The sequence below is a fragment of the Schistocerca serialis genome, chromosome 12 (assembly GCF_023864345.2).
Source record: "Schistocerca serialis cubense isolate TAMUIC-IGC-003099 chromosome 12, iqSchSeri2.2, whole genome shotgun sequence".
Taxonomy (NCBI): Eukaryota; Metazoa; Arthropoda; class Insecta; order Orthoptera; family Acrididae; genus Schistocerca; species Schistocerca serialis.
The window spans coordinates 40,943,215-40,962,754 of record NC_064649.1 but is presented as its reverse complement, the minus strand read 5'-3'; the positions used below and the strand labels follow the sequence as shown (position 1 = coordinate 40,962,754).

At 43.7% G+C, this 19,540-nt stretch overlaps 1 protein-coding gene across 1 annotated transcript in view; it reads left to right on the top strand.

Annotated features, from left to right (window-relative positions):
• LOC126428410 (5-hydroxytryptamine receptor 2A) overlaps positions 1–19,540 on the top strand; it is a 164,525-nt gene that overhangs the window by 26,989 nt on the left and 117,996 nt on the right. The window contains 2 exon segments of the mRNA XM_050090333.1: positions 12,388–12,593; positions 14,706–14,915. Coding sequence (XP_049946290.1) covers positions 12,388–12,593; positions 14,706–14,915 — 416 coding nt within the window.

Below are 19,540 nucleotides of genomic sequence, written 5' to 3'. Positions count from 1 at the left end.
CCACATGGCACATGATAGACGCCTGCATTGTGGAGGTAATCAGGTGCATCCGTTTTCCGTCGGAAAAAGTCTTTTATTTTGTTTTGACTAAAGGAATATGTCTGAATACCATTTTTCTTGAAAATTCTGCTTATGCCTTCAGTGACCCCAGAAACGAACGGTAATTTGACGGAGTGGGCAAGGCGGTTCCTCGTCATTCTTGTTAGCGGTGTAAATATTCCGTCTAAAAGCCCTGTCGATTGAGTAACTATCATACCCATTTGCCTTCAATGTCCTCTTTAAAAAATTCAACTCCGATTCTAAGTTGTCGTCATCGCTGATACGGAAGGCACGTGAAGACAGAGTGTTGAGTACTGCTTGCTTTTGGGCTGAGTGGTGGTGCGAAGTGGCATCTAAATACCTGTTCGTGCTAGTCGGCTTTCTGTACGCTCTGTGACCTAGAGTATTATCAGATCTTCTGTATACCAACACATCTAGGAACGGGAGACCGACCTCACTCTCAACCTCCAATGTGAATTTGATTTTGGGGTGAATTCCATTTAAGAAATTGTGGAACGCATGAAGTTCTTCTTCGCCGTGTGGCCATATAACAAATGTATCGACCACATAGCGGAGCCAACAAGAAGGCTTCAAAGGAGCACTACGTAACGCTTGTTGCTCAAAATGTTCCATAAAAACGTCAGCTGCAACTGGCGAAATGGGTGAGCCCATGGCAAGGCCGTCAGCCTGTTCATATAATTCACCATTGTATTTAAAATAGCTCGAACGAAGACATAATTCAATTAAGTCACATACATCTGGAGCAACATTCTCTCATATGGTCTCCATTGTGTCTGATACTGGGACGTTAGTAAATAACGATGTCACATCGAAGCTAACAAGAATGTCACCTGCAGATATCCTCAGTGTGCGCAAAATTTCTAAAAAATGTTTCGAATCTTTTATAAAAGTATTTGTTTTACCAGCGAGATGTCTCAGTTTGCCAGATAAATGACGTGCTAAAAAATAAGTCGGCGAGTTAATCCCACTGACTATAGGCACCTGATAACCTCCACAATGCAGGCGTCTATCAAGTGTCATGTGGGTGCGGCGAAGTGTATATAGGCGAAACGGGAAGAACTGTTAAAGGACGCTTTAAGGAACACGAACGGCACATGCGGCTAAAACAAAGCGCAAGATCGGTAGTAGCGGAACACCACGAGAACTGTGGCTCTGACATAGATTTTAATAACGTACGTGTACTGGCTAAGGAAACAAACATTTATAGAAGAAAGGTCCGAGTGGCGGTTGAAATTTCTAAGAATGCGTGTAATTTCAATAGAGAGGACGGCTATAGGCTTCCGGCATCGTGGCTCCCCGCCATCAAGGAAGTAAATACGCGGCCGCGGTGTGTGAGCAGCATAAACAACGCGTTGCAATATTTTGGGTAAACATTCCTCCTCTCTTGCTCTGTCCGTTTCGAATCTAGCCACTGATACCGACCAACCAACAGCGGTAGCAGGCATTTGAAGCAATAACCCTTCTCCAGCATAAGTGTGGAATAGTGCCTTTCTGTCCAGTGACGATGACCACCAATGATATCCACAGGAGATGACCTACCAACCCCCCTTCTTCTGTATTAGCCTACGACTATGACCCACCAATGGCAGCCATATGAATTTTAACCATTACTATCACTTCTCCAGCACGAACGTCAGAAAATTCCCCCTTTATAAGAGGACGCGACACTCGTCTCTGACAGTGTTCTAGCAGTAGTGGACACCAAAAGATCCTGAGGAAGATCCCAGCAGAGGGGTCGAAACGTCGAACACTTTAGAAGAAACATGACGCGGCCTAATAACCAAGAAGATTTTAACTTCGTTGACAACGACCACGAAAGCCTGCAGACTTACATACAACACAAATACCACACTGATCCCTTGCCGACATCTACATCTACATCTGTACTCCACAAGCCACCGTACGGTGCGTGGCGGTGGGTGCTCTGTACCACTACTAGTCATTTCCTTTCCTGTTCCAGTCACAAACAGTGCGAGGGAAAAGCGACTTTCTATACGTCTCCATAAGAGCCATTTATCTTATCTTTGTGGTCCTTACGCAAAATGTATGCTGGCGGCAGTAGAATCATTCGACAGGCAGCTTCAAATTCCGGTTCTCTAAATTTTCCCAGATGTTTTTCTCGAGAATGACGTCACCTTCCCTGCAGGTATCCGGATTTAAGTTGCCAAAGTATCTCCGTAAACATTACGTGCTGTCCAAACCTAGCGGTAACAGATCTACCCCCCAGCGTCTGCACTGCTTCCATATCTTCCTTCAATCCGACAAAGTAAACATCCCAAATACTCAACCAATAGTCAATATTAGGTCGCACCAGCATCCTATATGCGGTCTCCTTTACAGGTGAACCACCCTTTAATAAAATTTTCCCAATAAACCGAAGTCGATCATTCGCCTTAACTACCACAGTTCTCACATGCTGGTTCCACCTTATACCGCTTTGCAACGTTATGCCCAGATATTTAAACGACGTGATTGTGTCAAGAAGGACGCTATTAATACTTTATTCGAACATTACAGGTTTGTTATTTCTACTCATCTGCACTAACTTGCATTTTTCCACGTTTACGGCTAGCTGACGTTTATCACACCAACTAGAAATTTTCTCTAACTTGTCTTGTATCTTCCTCGTCACTTAACTTCGGCACCTTACCGTACACTACACCATCATCAGCAAACAACCGCAGATTGCTGCCCACCCTGTCCGCCAAATCATTTTTGTGTATAGAGAACAACAGCGGTCCTATCACACTTCCCTGGGCGCTCCTGACGATACCGTTGTCTCTGATGAACACAATAGTGGATTCTATTATGTAATAAGTCTTGGAGCCTCTCACATATTTGTGAACATATTCCTTGTGCTTGTATCTTCATTCACAGCTTGCAGTGGAGTACCGTGTCAAACGCTTTCCGAAAATTTTGAAATATGGAATCTGCCTATTGCACAGTATATCATGTCAAAAAAGGGTAATCTAAGTTCGTGCGAGCGATGCTCTTTAAGGGGACATTGCAAGTGAAATTCGTTGAAATTTGACATTTTCTGTTTTCTACTCCATAATGTACTTTGGACTTTCCTGATAATACATTAAAATCAGACAATTGTGAGACCTGACGTGTGACTGTCAAATTTCGCAGCTACGCATATACTGCCACAGTTGAGCAGTCTAGAAGGCTCTGAATTGCTTTGTTTTGTGCCTACTGCTACGTCTCAGAAGATGCCATTACGAATAAACAAATCCGTCCTTTGTTTCTGATACTAGTTTTCGTTGAAAGTAGTGTGATTATCGGCTATTTTTGTGGTAAGCTAACTTCTATTGCTTTTCATATGTAAATAAAATGATTAAGCGTAAAAGTAACTTCAAGAATCGCAAAATTGCGGGTAACAGATATGTGAAACCTGTATTTTCTTCTGAAGTACTTAAAAACACGTCTGCTAGCAGTGGAACAAACCGCGATAGTGTTTCTGAAGTGATCACGACCCCTAGTGCATCGAAAAGGAAAGTAACTTTAGAAATGGGGGACAATGGTAAACATACTCTTCCTTTGGCAGTAATGGAAGAAATCAAACCTATTTGCAGAGATCTGGCAAATCTTGAGATACTAAAGAAGTTTTTACATGGGAAGACGCAAAATGCGTATGAGTCCTTCAATAATGTTGTGTGGTGCCGTGTGCCTAAAAATGTATTTGTTGGCCTTTAACGTGGGCCGTGTCTGATGCTGTAATAACTTTTAATGGTGGTAACTATGAAAGACGTATGGTTCTGGAGAAGTTAGGGTTAGATTTGGACAGAACACAGCTAAAGGACTGCGGGAACTGCATGAGCTTCGTGTACGTGAACGAGAGTTAGCTGTCCAGCAAATGCCAAAAGAAGCAAAAAAGAAAAGGAAGAGGCAAGCACTAGGCTGTTGTGTCACTGAAGAAGGCACATACTATGGGCCAGGGCAATTACAGTGCATGAAAGCCGCAGAAATGTAAGTCTGTAGAAGAATTTGTAACAAAAAACGTTTTAAACCTCATTGTCTCTGAACTACATCTTTTTGCAATAAATGACTCGTTTTCTAAAAAAGTATTGATGGTAGAGACATGAAATTTTCACAGCATCCGAAGTGTGAGATTCAACACATATGGAACTAGAATAATTAAAATGTCCTATGTTGTTTTGTTTTTATGTTCATTTATTTACAAAATTCTATCAAGTAATTGATTGTTTGAAAAGAAAGATAACATGCCCCACAATACAATTTTAGTTCAGTGTATCTAGAAAGGTACATTCAATAATTATGGAAAATTGTAAGCTGATGTCTTAAAATGTTTCCAAGATAATGGGTCACAAAATACGATAATTTAACTTTGGCGGCATAGGACATACAATGTCCCCTTAAAATCATGCTGATTCGTGGACACAGGCTTCACAGTCCCAAGAAACTGAGAATATTTTCAATGATTCTGAAACAAACCTACATGTCGGGGCCTAAACTATCATTGGAGTTGTGCTACGTTGCATATACGCTGTAGCAACGCCCTCTAACGGAAACTTTTTGATCGTCCCCTATACTGTAGTTACCGCTTTGTTGGCGACCTCTGCAATAGGCCACTCTAATTGCTAGCAGACTCGCCGCGCCTGGCGTGTAGGCTGACCCGTGCAACCGGCGTTGTTAGAGGGAAGGCTGCATTGCAGTGGAGTTGCGACCAAGCGATTCAGGGTCACATCAGTATTCCTCGTAAGCCGACTAGTAGTAGTTGTCCTGAAGATGTTTATCGTTTTGTAATGGTCCCTAACCATTACTAACTAGTGTTCCTGCCGTGACACATTAGTGTGTGTGATACGCTGATAGTACGTGTTGTTCCTCGTGAATCTTTGCATATGGAGAGCTATGTGTACTGACAAAGGAAGGTGCAGCACACCTGCTGGTTCCACCATCCTGGTTTGCGCAGTGATATGAAACAGCGCACTACTTGTTTCACACGACTGCTAATTTCATGGTTAGGAGCTTTGCTTACCTCGCGTTCAGTTTTCTCGACGTTGCATTTGGTCCAAAATGTCGTGGCTCCGCTCAAGCATGGAACCAACTGTGAATGATGGAATATGTACTGGAAAACTTCAACACTACTTTAAATGAAAAGTCTTTAGGTATGCTACCATCTCATCATCTTGTTCCGTAGGGAACATTCTGAATTCTGCCTGTCATCTATCTGTTCACTCTGTAATTGCAATTACTCTTGACTTACGGCTCTATATCTCCAATGTTTGACTACGTACGTTAAATTATTTACATGCGTTTGGAACACCCATTTCACAATATACAGGGTGACAATAATGGTTGTCCTGTTAGCGAAGACATTCCCGTCGGTCGTCTGCTGCCTGCTGCCATAGCCCATTAAAGCCATATTTCGTCGCACAGTCCTAATAGATCGCAGTCCCATATTGATTTCTGCGGTTATGGCAGTCAATGTTCCTTGTCTGTTAGCACTTACGACTCTACGCAAACGCCGCTAATCTCGGTCGCAAGTGAAGGCCGTGGGCCACTGGGTCGTCCGAAATTTGGTATTCTCGGCACTTTCTTGATACTGTGGATCTCGGAATACTGAATTCCCTAACGATTTCTGAAATAGAACGTCCTGTGCTTGCAGTTCCAACTAACATTCCGCCATTCAAAGTCTTTTAATTCGTGTCGTGTGGCCATAATCAAGTCTGAAACTTTTTCACATGAATCGCCTGAGTACAAACGACAGCTCCGCAATGCACATCCTTTTATACCTGGAGTACGCAATACTACGCCATGTGTGTCGCTATCGAATGACTTATGTCATTTCATTGGACATTCTGGAGAAAAGTGTTGGTAAATCAAGTGGTATGATTATCATCCGCTTTAGTATATCTGTTGAAAAGAAAGATGTTATATCTTTGTCAAAAGCATTTACACGTAATGCAGATACATAAAATGAGCTCCCGTCAAAGTAGTGCACATATTCAGTGGAATATTTTGTCGAAACAGTCTTGGCATGCAGTAATAAAAATTTTTGAGCAGTTGCATTTTTGAAGTTCTGGTTTTTCTGTATTTGCTACTGCTTTACTATCAGCTTTCAGTTGATTGCAGTTCACAGCTTTTCACACCACACACCTGTCCATTTCTCTCAGTTAAATTTTATGTCAAAGTCTTTGATATTACTCTTTGCTGGAGATGGTCTTGTAGAGGTACAAAAGAAAGCTGCCCCAAGAATTCTCTTTTTCTAGGTTGTTGTTTCTTATTTACGTTGAAATAACGATGGCATCCAAATCTCAGATTTTTTGCCTCGCGAGAAAACGCCATGATGCTGTTGCAGTATTTACAAGATACTAAAATAAGGTGTAAAACAAGAAAACATCTGAGGAAACTGAATATTTTTTATTACTACTTTGTACGTTTCGGTTGCACTGATATATAATTTTGCTACAGTGGTTAACAGTTTCGAGCTGAGACGCTCACTTTCAAAGCATACACCTTGTTACTAACGGAATTATTCATACAGTGCGGTTCCAAGAGGCTCTAATAGCTTCTGTAGGGAAAGGCGTAGTGTGGGTAGCAAGTACCCTCATTGATGTTAACCTATGTGTCTGTCTGTCGCAATGACTGACGCAACCAAACCGTAGTGAACAGTTACGTACACATCACCCCGTGACAGCATGCCTCGAAGAAGCAAGAATTCAAAACCGCATATACCTACCCACGGGAATAACCTAAGCAGGGCTAACAATAAACTGACATCAGCGATTGCATCTGCTCCGTCATCCCTAGAACGGTTTGTTGTAAGCTGACGGGTATTGCTATTGTTAGAACACCAGGAACACCATACCAAACGACTGAGAAGATAACTTCTTGGAATCAGTTGTCGCCGGCCGCTGTGGCCGAGTGGTTCTAGGCGCTTCAGTCCGGAACCGCGCTGCTGCTACGGTTGCAGGTTCGAATCCTGCCTCGGGCATGGATGTGTGTGATGTCCTTAGGTTAGTTAGGTTTAAGCAGTTCTAAGTCTAGGGGACTGATGACCTCAGATGTTAAGTCCTAAAAAAAAAAATCAATTGTCAGACACTGTACTATCATGATCAGACAAAAAGAAAAAAAAACTTGAGCGACTAGAGAGAGGACGTTCATACTCACAAGACACGTACATTGCTATGTTCTGCAGAAATGATTAGCATTTCAGTTACCTCGGTTCAGCATGTGTTCCGTTGCACAGTAGCTACAGGGTCCTCCATGGGGCCTGATAACTTGTTCCACGCGTGATGGCATCGACGAGCATAAAGCGCGAAAACAAAATGTCCAGACACTCTCTGACCAAAGTGGTACTGAAACAGAGGATGACAGACTAAAGGCTGAAATACTAAATGTCTTTTTCCAAAGCTGTTTCACAGAGGAAGACTGCACTGTAGTTCCTTCTCTAGATTGTCGCACAGATGACAAAATGGTAGATATCGAAATAGATGAGAGGCAGATAGAAAAACAATTAAAATCGCTCAAAAGAGGAAAGGCCGCTGGGCCTGATGGGATACCAGTTCGATTTTACACAGAGTACGCGAAGGAACTTGCCCCCCTTCTTGCAGCGGTGTACCATAGGTCTCTAGAAGAGCGTAGCGTTCCAAAGGATTGCAGAAGGGCACAGGGCATCCCCGTTTTCAAGAAGGGACGTCGAACAGGTGTGCAGAACTATAGACCTATATCTCTAACGTCGATCAGTTGTAGAATTTTGGAACACGTATTATGTTCGAGTATAATGACTTTTTTGGAGACTAGAAATCTACTCTGTAGGAATCAGCATGGGTTTCGAAAAAGACGATCGTGTGAAACCCAGCTCGCGCTATTCGTCCGCGAGACTCAGAGGGCCATAGACACTGGTTCCCAGGTAGATGCCGTGTTTCTTGACTTCCGCAAGGCGTTCGATACAGTTCCCCACAGTCGTTTAATGAACAAAGTAAGAGCATATGGACTATCAGACCAATTGTGTGATTGGATTGAAGAGTTCCTAGATAACAGAACGCAGCATGTCATTCTCAATGGAGAGAAGTCTTCCGAAGTAAGAGTGATTTCCGGTATCCCGCAGGGGAGTGTCGTAGTACCGTTGCTATTCACAGTATACATAAATGACGTTGTGGATAACATCTGAAGTTCACTGAGGCTTTTTGCGGATGATGCTGTGGTATATCGAGAGGTTGTAACAATGGAAAATTGTACTGAAATGCAGGAGGATCTGCAGCGAATTGACGAATGGTGCAGGGAATGGCAGTTGAATCTCAATGTAGACAAGTCTAATGTGCTGCGAATACATAGAAAGAAAGATCCTTTATCATTTAGCTACAATATAGCAGGTCAGCAGGTGCGAGCAGTTAATTCCGTAAATTATCTGGGAGTACGCATTAGGAGTGATTGAAAATGGAATGATCATATAAAGTTGATCGTCGGTAAAGCAGTTGCCAGACTGAGATTCATTGGAAGAATCCTAAGGAAATGCAATCCGAAAACAAAGGAAGTAGGTTACAGTATGCTTGTTCGCCCACTGCTTGAATACTGGTCAGCAGTGTGGGATCCGTACCAGATAGGGTTGATAGAAGAGAGAGAGAAAATCCAACGGAGAGCAGCGCGCCTCATTACAGGATCATTTAGTAATCGCGAAAGCGCTACGGAGATGATAGATGAACTCCAGTGGAAGACGCTCAGTAGCTCGGTACGGGCTTTTGTTGAAGTTTCGAGAACATACCTTTACCGAGGAGTCAAGCAGTATATTGTTCCCTCCTACGTGTATCTCGTGAAGAGACCATGAGGATAAAATCAGAGAGATTAGAGCCCACACAGAACCATACCGTCAATCCTTTTTTCCACGTACAATACGAGACTGGAATAGAAGGGAGAACCGATAGAGGTACACAAGGTACTCCCCGCCACACACCGTCAGGTGGCTTGCGGAGTATGTATGGAGATGTAGATGGAGATGTGGAAAGAAAACCATTTATTATTAAACACTGACGTGGCAACTGAAGGTTGTCACGTTTTTTGACACTAATTTTAAGTGAGTATGTAATGATAAAGATATCTGAGGAGTCATATCTACGTTAAGTTTGTCATTAAATTTTAAAAAAGGCAATCGAGTAATGATTTCAAAATATGCACTTAAACTGTATGTTAGTATTGAACTTCGTTCCGTGAACAATGACTTTCAGAGACCGCAACATAACGCCATTAAAGAAATTTAGAAAAAAAGCAAGCACTTTTTAATTTGCAATTACTTAATTTTCAAATTGGATTTCATATTACTGTCTGAAAAACTGACCCTTTTTGCTGGCTTGGACAGAATTAAATACTAGGAATACGTACCAAACAAAACAGCTATGTGCTCCAAGTTATATGTAAAATGAATGAAACTTCCGCACTCTTAATTTGTGCATTTTCTTTAGGTTTGGATTTTTCCCAGTAATGGATTCTCAAACTTCGGTTAGCATATAAAGAAAAAAGGGAACAAGGGCCCTGCTTGGTAACAGTGTCTGGGGGCAATGAGAACACTATCGCTCTGAATTTAACTGATTATTAATTAAATAAAGGTCATTAGTCAAATCACATTCTGTTGTGCTGCTGGGTTAGCCGTTTATACTTTCTACCAATGAACAGTCTTACTTCAGTGCTGTGCGAGCTAGGAAACGCGGAGCCGACGACGAATCTGTGTTGCTGGAACTGCTGCTGTTGTTGAAGACGGTAGCATCTCGTGGGGCCACGGCTAGTTACAGGAACGGGCAATCGTAATTAATACAGCCTCTTCCGCCCGTCCACTGTCCTTCCTCCTGCTACTAGTCATCTGGCCAGGGCGCGTACATGATGCCGCCGAAATGGTACTCTCTACTGCGAGAGCGTTAACACCACACTTCCGCACACTACAAGCGCCGGAACCTGTCTCCCGCTATCTTCGCGCGCTTTGTGCAACAACTCCCTACCCAAAGATTTTACAACGCACAAGCACTGCTATTATCGTTGCTAGTCGATGCGAATAACAATTCCTTTGGCTTTTTCCCAGAGCTTATAAGTTTCACAGTAAAACACAGATAAATACGATGAAACGTCAAGAGACTTCTACCTAAAGGTACACATACCGTGAATCAATGTCCTTACTTATTAAATGAAAGCATTTAAATTACAAATATCTACATACAATCAAAAAAATATATATGTCGGTAGCAGGAGCCATGCGTTCTGCATTTTCGGTGTTACACCTGGATTCGTCAGAAAATGCTATATGATGGCATTTCCGACCACAGTGACATGGTTCCGTACACCACTGCGGTCTAGCATGTTTCTGCACATTCGTCAGAGGATGGTGCAGAAATGGATGAGGCTCACGGAACCCATACCGTATTGAACGACGACAGACTGTCACTCCTGATAGTGTACAACGTGATCCACTGTTGCAGCAGAGACGAGGAGGATGCAGATCTGCTCTACAATGCCAGTCGGATGAGGTGTCTATCGCTTCAGGGGATGATCTGGGTGGTGTGACCTGACCCATCTCGTCGTGTTCTGAGGCCTTCCGTGAACCGTTCTGCACGTACCCGTCGCACTGTCGAAACACTTCGTCCCACACGGGCAGCAGTTTCCCGGATGAATAAACCACATTCTCTCATGCCAATAGTGCGCCCTCTTCCAAACTCACTGATTTGACGGTGCGGTTAGCGCATACCTCTGCGAGGCATCAGCACCTTTGCTCAAGGCTCACTGATCCATTACCTTCCGTTTATAGTGATAACGAGAGCTGCAGGCAGTTTTTACCAGGTGGTCGTGTTGCACAGCGATGTCAATGTTGACGTTGAACCCGTGGACCGACATGGTTCAAATGCTAATCATTTCTGCAGAACATACTACTGTACATGTCCTGTGACTGTCTGTAGTCGTTCAATGAGTTCCTTTCCTTCCCACACGAGTGTTCTCTGATATCGATCTGTTGTAGAATTTTAGAACATGTTTTTTGCTCGCGTATCATGTCATTTCTGGAAACCCAGAATCTACTCTATAGGAATCAACATGGATTCCGGAAACAGCGATCGTGTGAGACCCAACTCGCTTTATTTGTTCATGGGACCCAGAAAATATTAGATACAGGCTCCCAGGTAGATGCCATTTTCCTCGACTTCCCGGTGGCGTTCGATACAGTTCCGCACTGTCACCTGATAAAGTAAGAGCCTACGGAATATCAGACCAGCTGTGTGGCTGGATTGAAGAGTTTTTAGCAAACAGAACACAGCATGTTGTTCTCACTGGAGAGACGTCTACAGACGTTAAAGTAACCTCTGGCGTGCCGCGGGGGAGTGTTATGGGACCATTGCTTTTCACAATATATATAAATGACCTAGTAGATAGTGTCGGAAGTTCCACGCGGCTTTTCGCGGATGATGCTGTAGTATATAGAAAAGTTGCAGCATTAGAAAATTGCAGCGAAATGCAGGAAGATCTGCAGCGGATAGGCACTTGGTGCAGGGAGTGTCAACTGACCCCTAACATAGACAAATGTAATGTATTGCGAATACATAGAATGAAGGATCCTTTATTGTATGATTATATGATAGCGGAACAAACACTGGTAGCAGTTACTTCCGTAAAATATCTGGGAGTATGCGTACGGAACGATTTGCAGTGGAATGATCATATAAAATTAATTGTTGGTAAGGCGGGTGCCAAGTTGAGATTCATTGGGAGTAGTAATCCATTAACAAAGGAGGTGGCTTACGAAACAGTTGTTGAACCTGTACTTGAGTGTTGCTCATCAGTGTGGGATCCGTACCAGGTCGGGTTGACAGAGGAGATAGAGAAGATCCAAAGAAGAGCGGCGCGTTTCGTCACAGGGTTATTTGGTAAGCGTGATAGCGTTCGGAGATGGTGAGAAAACTCAAGTGGCAGACTCTGCAAGAGAGACGCTCTGCATCGCGGTGTAGCTTGCTATCCAGGTTTGGAGAGGGTGCGTTTCTGGATGAGGTATCGAATATATTGCTTCCCCCTACTTATAACTCCCGAGGAGATGACGAATGTAAAATTGGAGAGATACGAGCGCGCACGGAGGCTTTCCGGCAGTCGTTCTTCCCGCGAACCATACGCGAGTGGAACAGGAAAGGGAGGTAATGACAGTGGCACGTAAAGTGCCCTCCGCCACACACCGTTGGGTGGCTTGCGGGGTATAAATGTAGATGTACTGCGAAACTGTTCTGCGTGTACTTACGCGTTAATTTCGAAGTTTTGTTTTAAGTAGAGTGGTAAGAGATGCCCCCAGTACAGAAGTCGCGGGCCAGCAGGTGCTGAGGTGCGCGCGTGGTGTGCCCGCAGGAAGCTGCGCCGGCAGCGGGAGCGGCTGTGCCGGTTCACGGTGGGGCGGCTGCTGCCGCAGGGCGCCGACTGCGTCTTCCTGAACGGCTCGTCGACGCTGGCGCCGCCCTGGGACCTCGACTACCCGGACTGGCCCGCCGGCGGCGCCGCCGTCGGCCTCGGCGTCGGCGTGGGCGCCGCCAACTTCACCAACGACACCGGCACAGGTAGGCTACCCGCCGTGCGCGGGCAGCACTTAAACCGGCTGTGGCGGCCACTTTTATTGACATGCTTTCGAATCGAGCTACACACGAATATCATCACTTGGTGTATCTCGAGATTTTCTCAAGGCGTTTTATTCTCTAACTCATTTGCAAAAGCTTATAGACACTCAAAAATACTTGATTTTATCACTGCATAAGTTATTACGTTTTTGTTTTGCATGTTGGTGTTCCGACAGCTATCGCTTTATTTATCGCTTGTCATTTTTCATTTGTAGTTCACTACTGCTTTTTTAGTTTATATAATGTCATTTTGTCATTTGGATATGGTGAGTGGAGCTGATAACGCTGGAAAATGGAGTGACAAATCGGAACATCTCCGACATAGTCGTCTCTTTGACGTCAACAGAGGGGTGACAGCAGCGGAGTCAGATACACTACTGGCCATTAAAATTGCTACACCACGAAGATGACGTGCTACAGACGCGACATTTAACAGACAGGAAGAAGATGCTCTGATACGCAAATGATTACCTCTTCAGAGCATTCACACAAGGTTGGCGCCGGTGGCGACACCTACAACGTGCTGACATGAGCAAAGCTTCCAACCGATTTCTCATACACACAGTTGACCGGCGTTGCCTGGTGAAACGTTGCTGTGATGCCTCGTGTAAGGAGGAGAAATGCCTACCACCACTTTTCCGACTTTGATAAAGGTCGGATTGTAGCCTATCGCGATTGCGGTTTATCGTATCGCGACATTGCTGCTCCCGTTGGTGGAGATCCAATGACTGTTAGCAGAATACGGAATCGGTGGGTTCAGGAGGGTAATACGGAACGCCGTGCTGGATCCTAACGGCCTCGTATCACTAGCAGTCGAGATGACAGGCATCTTATCCGCATCGCTGCAACGGATCGTGCAGCCACGTCTCGATCACAGGGGGACGTTTTCAAGACAACAACCAACTGCACGAACAGTTCGACGACGTTTGCAGCAGCATGTACAATCAGCTCGGAGACCGTGGCTGCGGTTACCCTTGACGCTGCATCTCGGAACGGAGCGCCTGCGATGGTGTACTCAACGACGAACCTGGGTGCACGAATGGCAAAACGTCATTTTTTCGGATGAATCCAGGTTCTGTTTGCAGCATCATAATGGTCGCATCTGTGTTTGGCGACATCGCGGTGGACGCACATTGGAAGCGTGTATTCGTTATCGCCATACTGGCGTATCATCCGGCGTGATGGTATGGGGTGCCATTGGTTACACGTCTCGGTCACCTCTTGTTCGCAGTGACGGCACTTTGAATAGTGTACGTTACATTTCAGATGTGTTACGACCTGTGGCTCTACCCTTCATTCGATCCCTGCAGAACACTACATTTCAGCAGGATAATGCACGACCGCACGTTGCAGGTCCTGTACGGTCCTTTCTGGATACAGTAAATGTTCGACTGCTGCCCTGGCCAACACATTCTCCAGATCTCTCACCAATTGAAAACTTCTGGTCAATGGTGGCCGAGCAACTGGCTCGTCACAATACGCCAGTCACTACTCTTGATGAACTGTGCTATCGTCTTGTCGCTGCATGGGTAGCTGTACCTGTACATTGTACACGCCACCCGAGCTCTGTTTGTTTCAATGCCCAGGCGTATCAAGACCGTTATTACGGACAAAGGTGGTTGTTATGGGTACTGTTTTCTCAGGATCTATGCACCCAAATTGCAAATGTAATCACATGTCAATTCTAGCATAATATATCTGTCCACTGAATACCCGTTTATCTTCTGGATTTCTTCTTGGTGTAGCAATTTTAATGACCAGTAGTATATTTCGCACCCACTTCAGTCACCTGACCTATTCCTCTCAGCTTTCATAGGCTCGATGATTGCAACAACATACCCACCAACTGCTGGTGACGGCTCCATCGTCCTGGATGACTAATACGAACCTTTTTCATTTTACAGAGTGGGTGCATGTCACCTCCCTCTCCCCACAGGGTCCATTGCTGCCACTCTCTGAGCTGTGGCAGATGATCTTGATAGCTCCTTATGTAGGTTTAGCTCACCGCCTCCTCGTGTGCTGGACGACTGGTGAGCGCCCTCTTGTGTTGTGCAGCGGTGGTGCAGACGCCTGCCCCGCTGGGCCCAGTGCTGCCACCCTTCGAGCTGTGGCAGACGGTGCTGATCGCGCTGTGCCTGGGCGCGTGCATTGTCCTCACCGTCGGCGGCAACATCCTCGTGCTGCTCGCCTTCATCGTAGACCGCACCATCCGACAGCCGTCCAACTACTTCATCGCCTCCCTCGCTGCTACGGACATGCTCATCGGTACGTGCTATAATGGTCGCCCAGAGTCGTAGATATTGCTATAATCGCACTATTTCACTCCCATTTACGGAGCTTGTTAGCACTCGATGTTAGGTTGGCGCCATTAAAATGCATTGTGGTAATCGCTGCTGCTTGCTGGATCGCTGCTGTGTCTCGATGCTAATGCTGGCTCTAAATCTCTTTGTCTAGAGGTAAAAAGATGAGGTCCCGTGTTTTTGATGTGCTTTTGATGATAAATAATGAGCGAAACCAACAAATATTTAAACTTCAAATATTTATTACTCTGGTGGCCATCTTAATTTCACTGTCCACCAAAGACAATGACACAACACAAAGTAGCACTTCTTTTACATGTTCTTTGCAATGTTTAACCACCTCGAACAATAACACACATAGTTTCGCGGGAGAGCTTCTGTAAAGTTTGGAAGGTAGGAGACGAGATACTGGCAGAAGTAAAGCTGTGAGTCCCGGGCGTGAGTCGTGCTTCGGTAGCTCAGATGGTAGAGCACTTGCCCGCGGAAGGCAAAGGTCCCGAGTTCGAGTCTCGGTCGGGCACACAGTTTTAATCCCCCAGGAAGTTTCACATAGTATACACTTTACCAAAGTGACATTCAGACTCCGCTCCCGACCCTTCTTGCTGCTTGTATTTATAACCTTGTCAAAGAACTACTAAAAAGAGATATAGTTTATAAGTCACATGTACTTCTGTTACCGTAATTTGTGCAGAAAAGTTATTAATTTATATTGAGCGACATAACTTAACAGGTTATTAAAATGACTGACAGATTTGTTGACTTGACAGAATAATTCTTTGTTGCAAAAAGGCCGTTTTTTAGAAGTTCGTCACCTGACTTCTCTAATTTGCATAAATAAGTAAATAACATGAATTATTAAGAATTACATTGGTCTTCGTCTAAAATAGGAGTGTTTACATGAATACTGAATGAAAACGGTCCTAGTGAACAAATAGGTTTCACTGGGTGATTTTTATTTAAGGAGATCCAAAATACGTAAGTTGGCCATTATTTTTCGTACTTCATATTAATTATTTAAGGTGAACTTAATGTTTTTATATGATGACATTTGCTGTATCAGTAATCAAGTGATATTCAATTTTGTGTGGGTCAGTTATTCAGTATAATTTAATGGGTTGACTGTTTATGCATTCATTGTTAACATACACAATAACTTTTCTATAATCATAAATACTCGTTAAACTGGTTGAATTTGGAGGGTATCGCATACTTGAGTAAGGTAAAGCTTTTAATAGGTTCCGTTACAGTACTCTCCAGCAATTTCACACTCCCTCAAACTGCTGAAAACTATTTCATGGCGCCAGTTATTCTGTAATGGCTGGAAGAGGATTCTAGTCAAGGGTGATCAAGTGACAACAATAATGTTAAAAATAATGAAATATGTAGGAACGGACTGGGGTGACAAGAAATTAATGAGGGCACTCTGTTTACAACCTAGAACAGCAGTAAGGCCACAGGAGGAACAAAAAAGGCGGCACAGCTTAGAAGAGCTATATGAGAGAACATTGTCCCATTTAGTAGGCGAGACCAGTGCAAGTTAACGATTGGGATAAAATGACTGATCACATGGTTTAAGTTCATACTTTTAGTAGCACGACCATAAGGATATTATTAATGCTTCAATGTAGACAATTGTAATGTGCTACGAATGTGTAGAAAGAAAGAAAGATCCTTTATCATTTAGCTACAATATAGCAGGTCAGTAAATGGAAGCAGTTAATTCCATAAATTATCTGGGAGTAGGCATTAGGAGTGATTTAAAATGGAATGATCATATAAAGTTGATCGTCGGTAAAGCAGATGCCAGACTGAGATTTATTGTAAAAATCCTAAGGAAATGCAATCCGAAAACAAAGGAAGTAGGTTACAGTACACTTGGTTAGCCCACTGCTTGAACATTGCTCACCAGTGTGGGATCCGTACCAGATAGGGTTGATAAGAAGAGATGGAGGAGATCCAACGGAGAGCAGCGCGCTTCGTTACAGGATCATTTAGTAATCGCGAAAGCGTTACGGAGATGATAGATAGAATCCAGTGGAAGACTCTGGACGAGAGACGCTCAGTAGCTCGGTACGGGCTTTCGTTGAAGTTTCGAGAACATACGTTCACCGAGGAGTCAAGCGGTGTATTGCTCCCTCCTACGTGTATCTCGCGAAGAGACCATGAAGATATAATCAGAGAGATTAGAGCCTACACAGAGGCACACCGACAATCTTTCTTTCCACGAACAATACGAGACTGAAATAGAAGGGAGAACCGATAGAGTTACTCAAAGTACCCTCCGCCACACACCGTCAGGTGGCTTGCGTAGTATGGATGTAGATGTAGAAGGCAAGACGCTAAAAGTCGACAGTGGTGGCGCCGTCGCCAGTTCAGAGTGTGAGAGGCAATAATTTTAGTGTACGTTCTCTGAAGTGCTGTAATTTTCAGTGCGTTCCGCATAAGCTCTTGTGGAATACATTTACGCTCTATGTGTTCCACAGCCACTATTCATTCACATCCTATTCTTGTTAAACCCGCTCCAAAAATCAAAGACTTTTGACGAAGCCATTTAGGGAAAGATGAGTGGGGCAAGTTGACGAGCTCGTCATCTACTGTGCATCTACTGAGTATCGTTTATTACAAAACAGCTACTGTTGGTAATACAATTAATATGTTCAAAAATGTGGCATCGAGCCGTGTACTCAACCTGTGCTTAACGAGGATGATTTAGCTGCTGCAAAATACACCGATCTAATTTTTAAGGACTACCTCAGGCTGCAGCATCTTAGAACCAAACAGCAGCAGTTCGTAATGAACCTCCTCATAGAACATCAGGTAGAGCAGAATGAATTGTTAGTATCTTCAACATCTTGTGTTCCTGTAGCGCCGAAGTAATTTTGGTGTCAAACCACATCATGCACAAAAAACAGAATAGCCACAGTACGCAAAGTACAAATGTTTTAACAAGCTGACCTACGAACCGGTTGTTGCTTGGTAACGAAACATACAAGGTGGGACAAGGTAATTTAAAGCAACAGAGAAAAGTTTCGAATAAAGTGCGATACGGTGTCCAGCATGTGATGGGGACTGCTCCGACCCTCCACCAGAAAACGGGAGAGAGTGCTGCAGCTGCAACCCATGTGGCGTTAGGACTGTACGAATTCTAAATAAGGAATATCTGCGTGAGGTTGTTAGGAATGAAATATACTGAGCTTGAGTTGCATTTGTTTTTAACACACTGTTTAAAAGGAAATACATAAGAATGTTTCATTAATTAGTGATCTGTCTTACAGTTTCTAAAAGAAAAATAAAAGCATATAAAACTTTTGACAGTAGTGTCACCTCACCCCATGGTCAAAGTCGTCCAGTACTGCAGCAAGATGATGCTCTTTTGTTAACTTTTAAAATTGATAAAACTATTGCAATTGTAATAACATAAACATTTATACAAATGGCTGGAATAGAAGAGAAGGCCATTCTAGTTATACATGCAAAGAAAATAAAACTATCTCGAGAAAAGAATCAACTGAAAATGGTTAATCGTTGAAATCGTCAGCTTTCCCAGTTTCCCTAGCGACGGTGACAGACTTATTCACGAAGTCTTGAAGATTTAGGCAGAATAAGAGGACAATAGTTAGTGAGTGCTTCGAACACAAATAGGAAATAACGTTCAGAAGATGATGGATGCGATACCCAAAAGAAGGAAACGTTTGAAACGCTTATCCACGTACCGAAGGCAACAGTAATAAGAGCAGCGACGACAAAGAGCCGAGAAAACATAACAGTAGAGTGAATACGGCCAGCCACGAATTCTTCTCCTGTGTCAACCTCTTCTTCTCAGAGTACCACTTGCAACCTACGTCCTCCATTACTTGCTGGATGTTTTCCAATCTCCTGTCTTCGTCTACAGTTTTTGCCCTCTGCAGCTTCCTCTAGTACCACGGATGATGTTCTCTCATGTCTTAACAGATGTCCTGTCCCTTCCACTTGTCAATGTTATCCACATATTCCTTTCCTCTCCGATTCTGCGCAGAACTTTCTCATCCGTCTGTAGCACTACATCTCAATTGCTTCAATTCTCTTCTGTTTCGGTTTTTCCATAGTCCATGTTTCACTACCATACAACGCTGTGGTTCTAACTTCCACTCCCAGAAATTTCTTCCTCAAATTAAGACCTATGTTTGATACTAGTAGACTTGTCTTGGCCAGGAATGTCCTTTTTGCTAGTGCTAGTCTGCTTTTGATGTCCTCCTTGCTCCGTCCGTCATTGGTTATTTTGCTGCCTAGGTAGCTGAATTCCTTAACTTCATCCACTCCGTGACTGTCAATTCTAACGTTTAGTTTCTCGCTGTTCTCGTTTCTGTTACTTCTCATTACTTTCGTCTTTCTTCTATTTATTTACTCTCAATCCATATTCTGTACAGAATAGCCTGTTCATTCCATTCAGCAGATCATGTAATTCTTGTCTTTCAGTCAGGATAGTAACGTCATTAGAGAATCGTATTATTGATATTCTTTCGCCTTTAATCTTAATTCCACTCCTGAACCTTTACTTCCATCATGCTTTTAGGTAGCACGACAATAAGGATACTATTACTGCTTCAATGT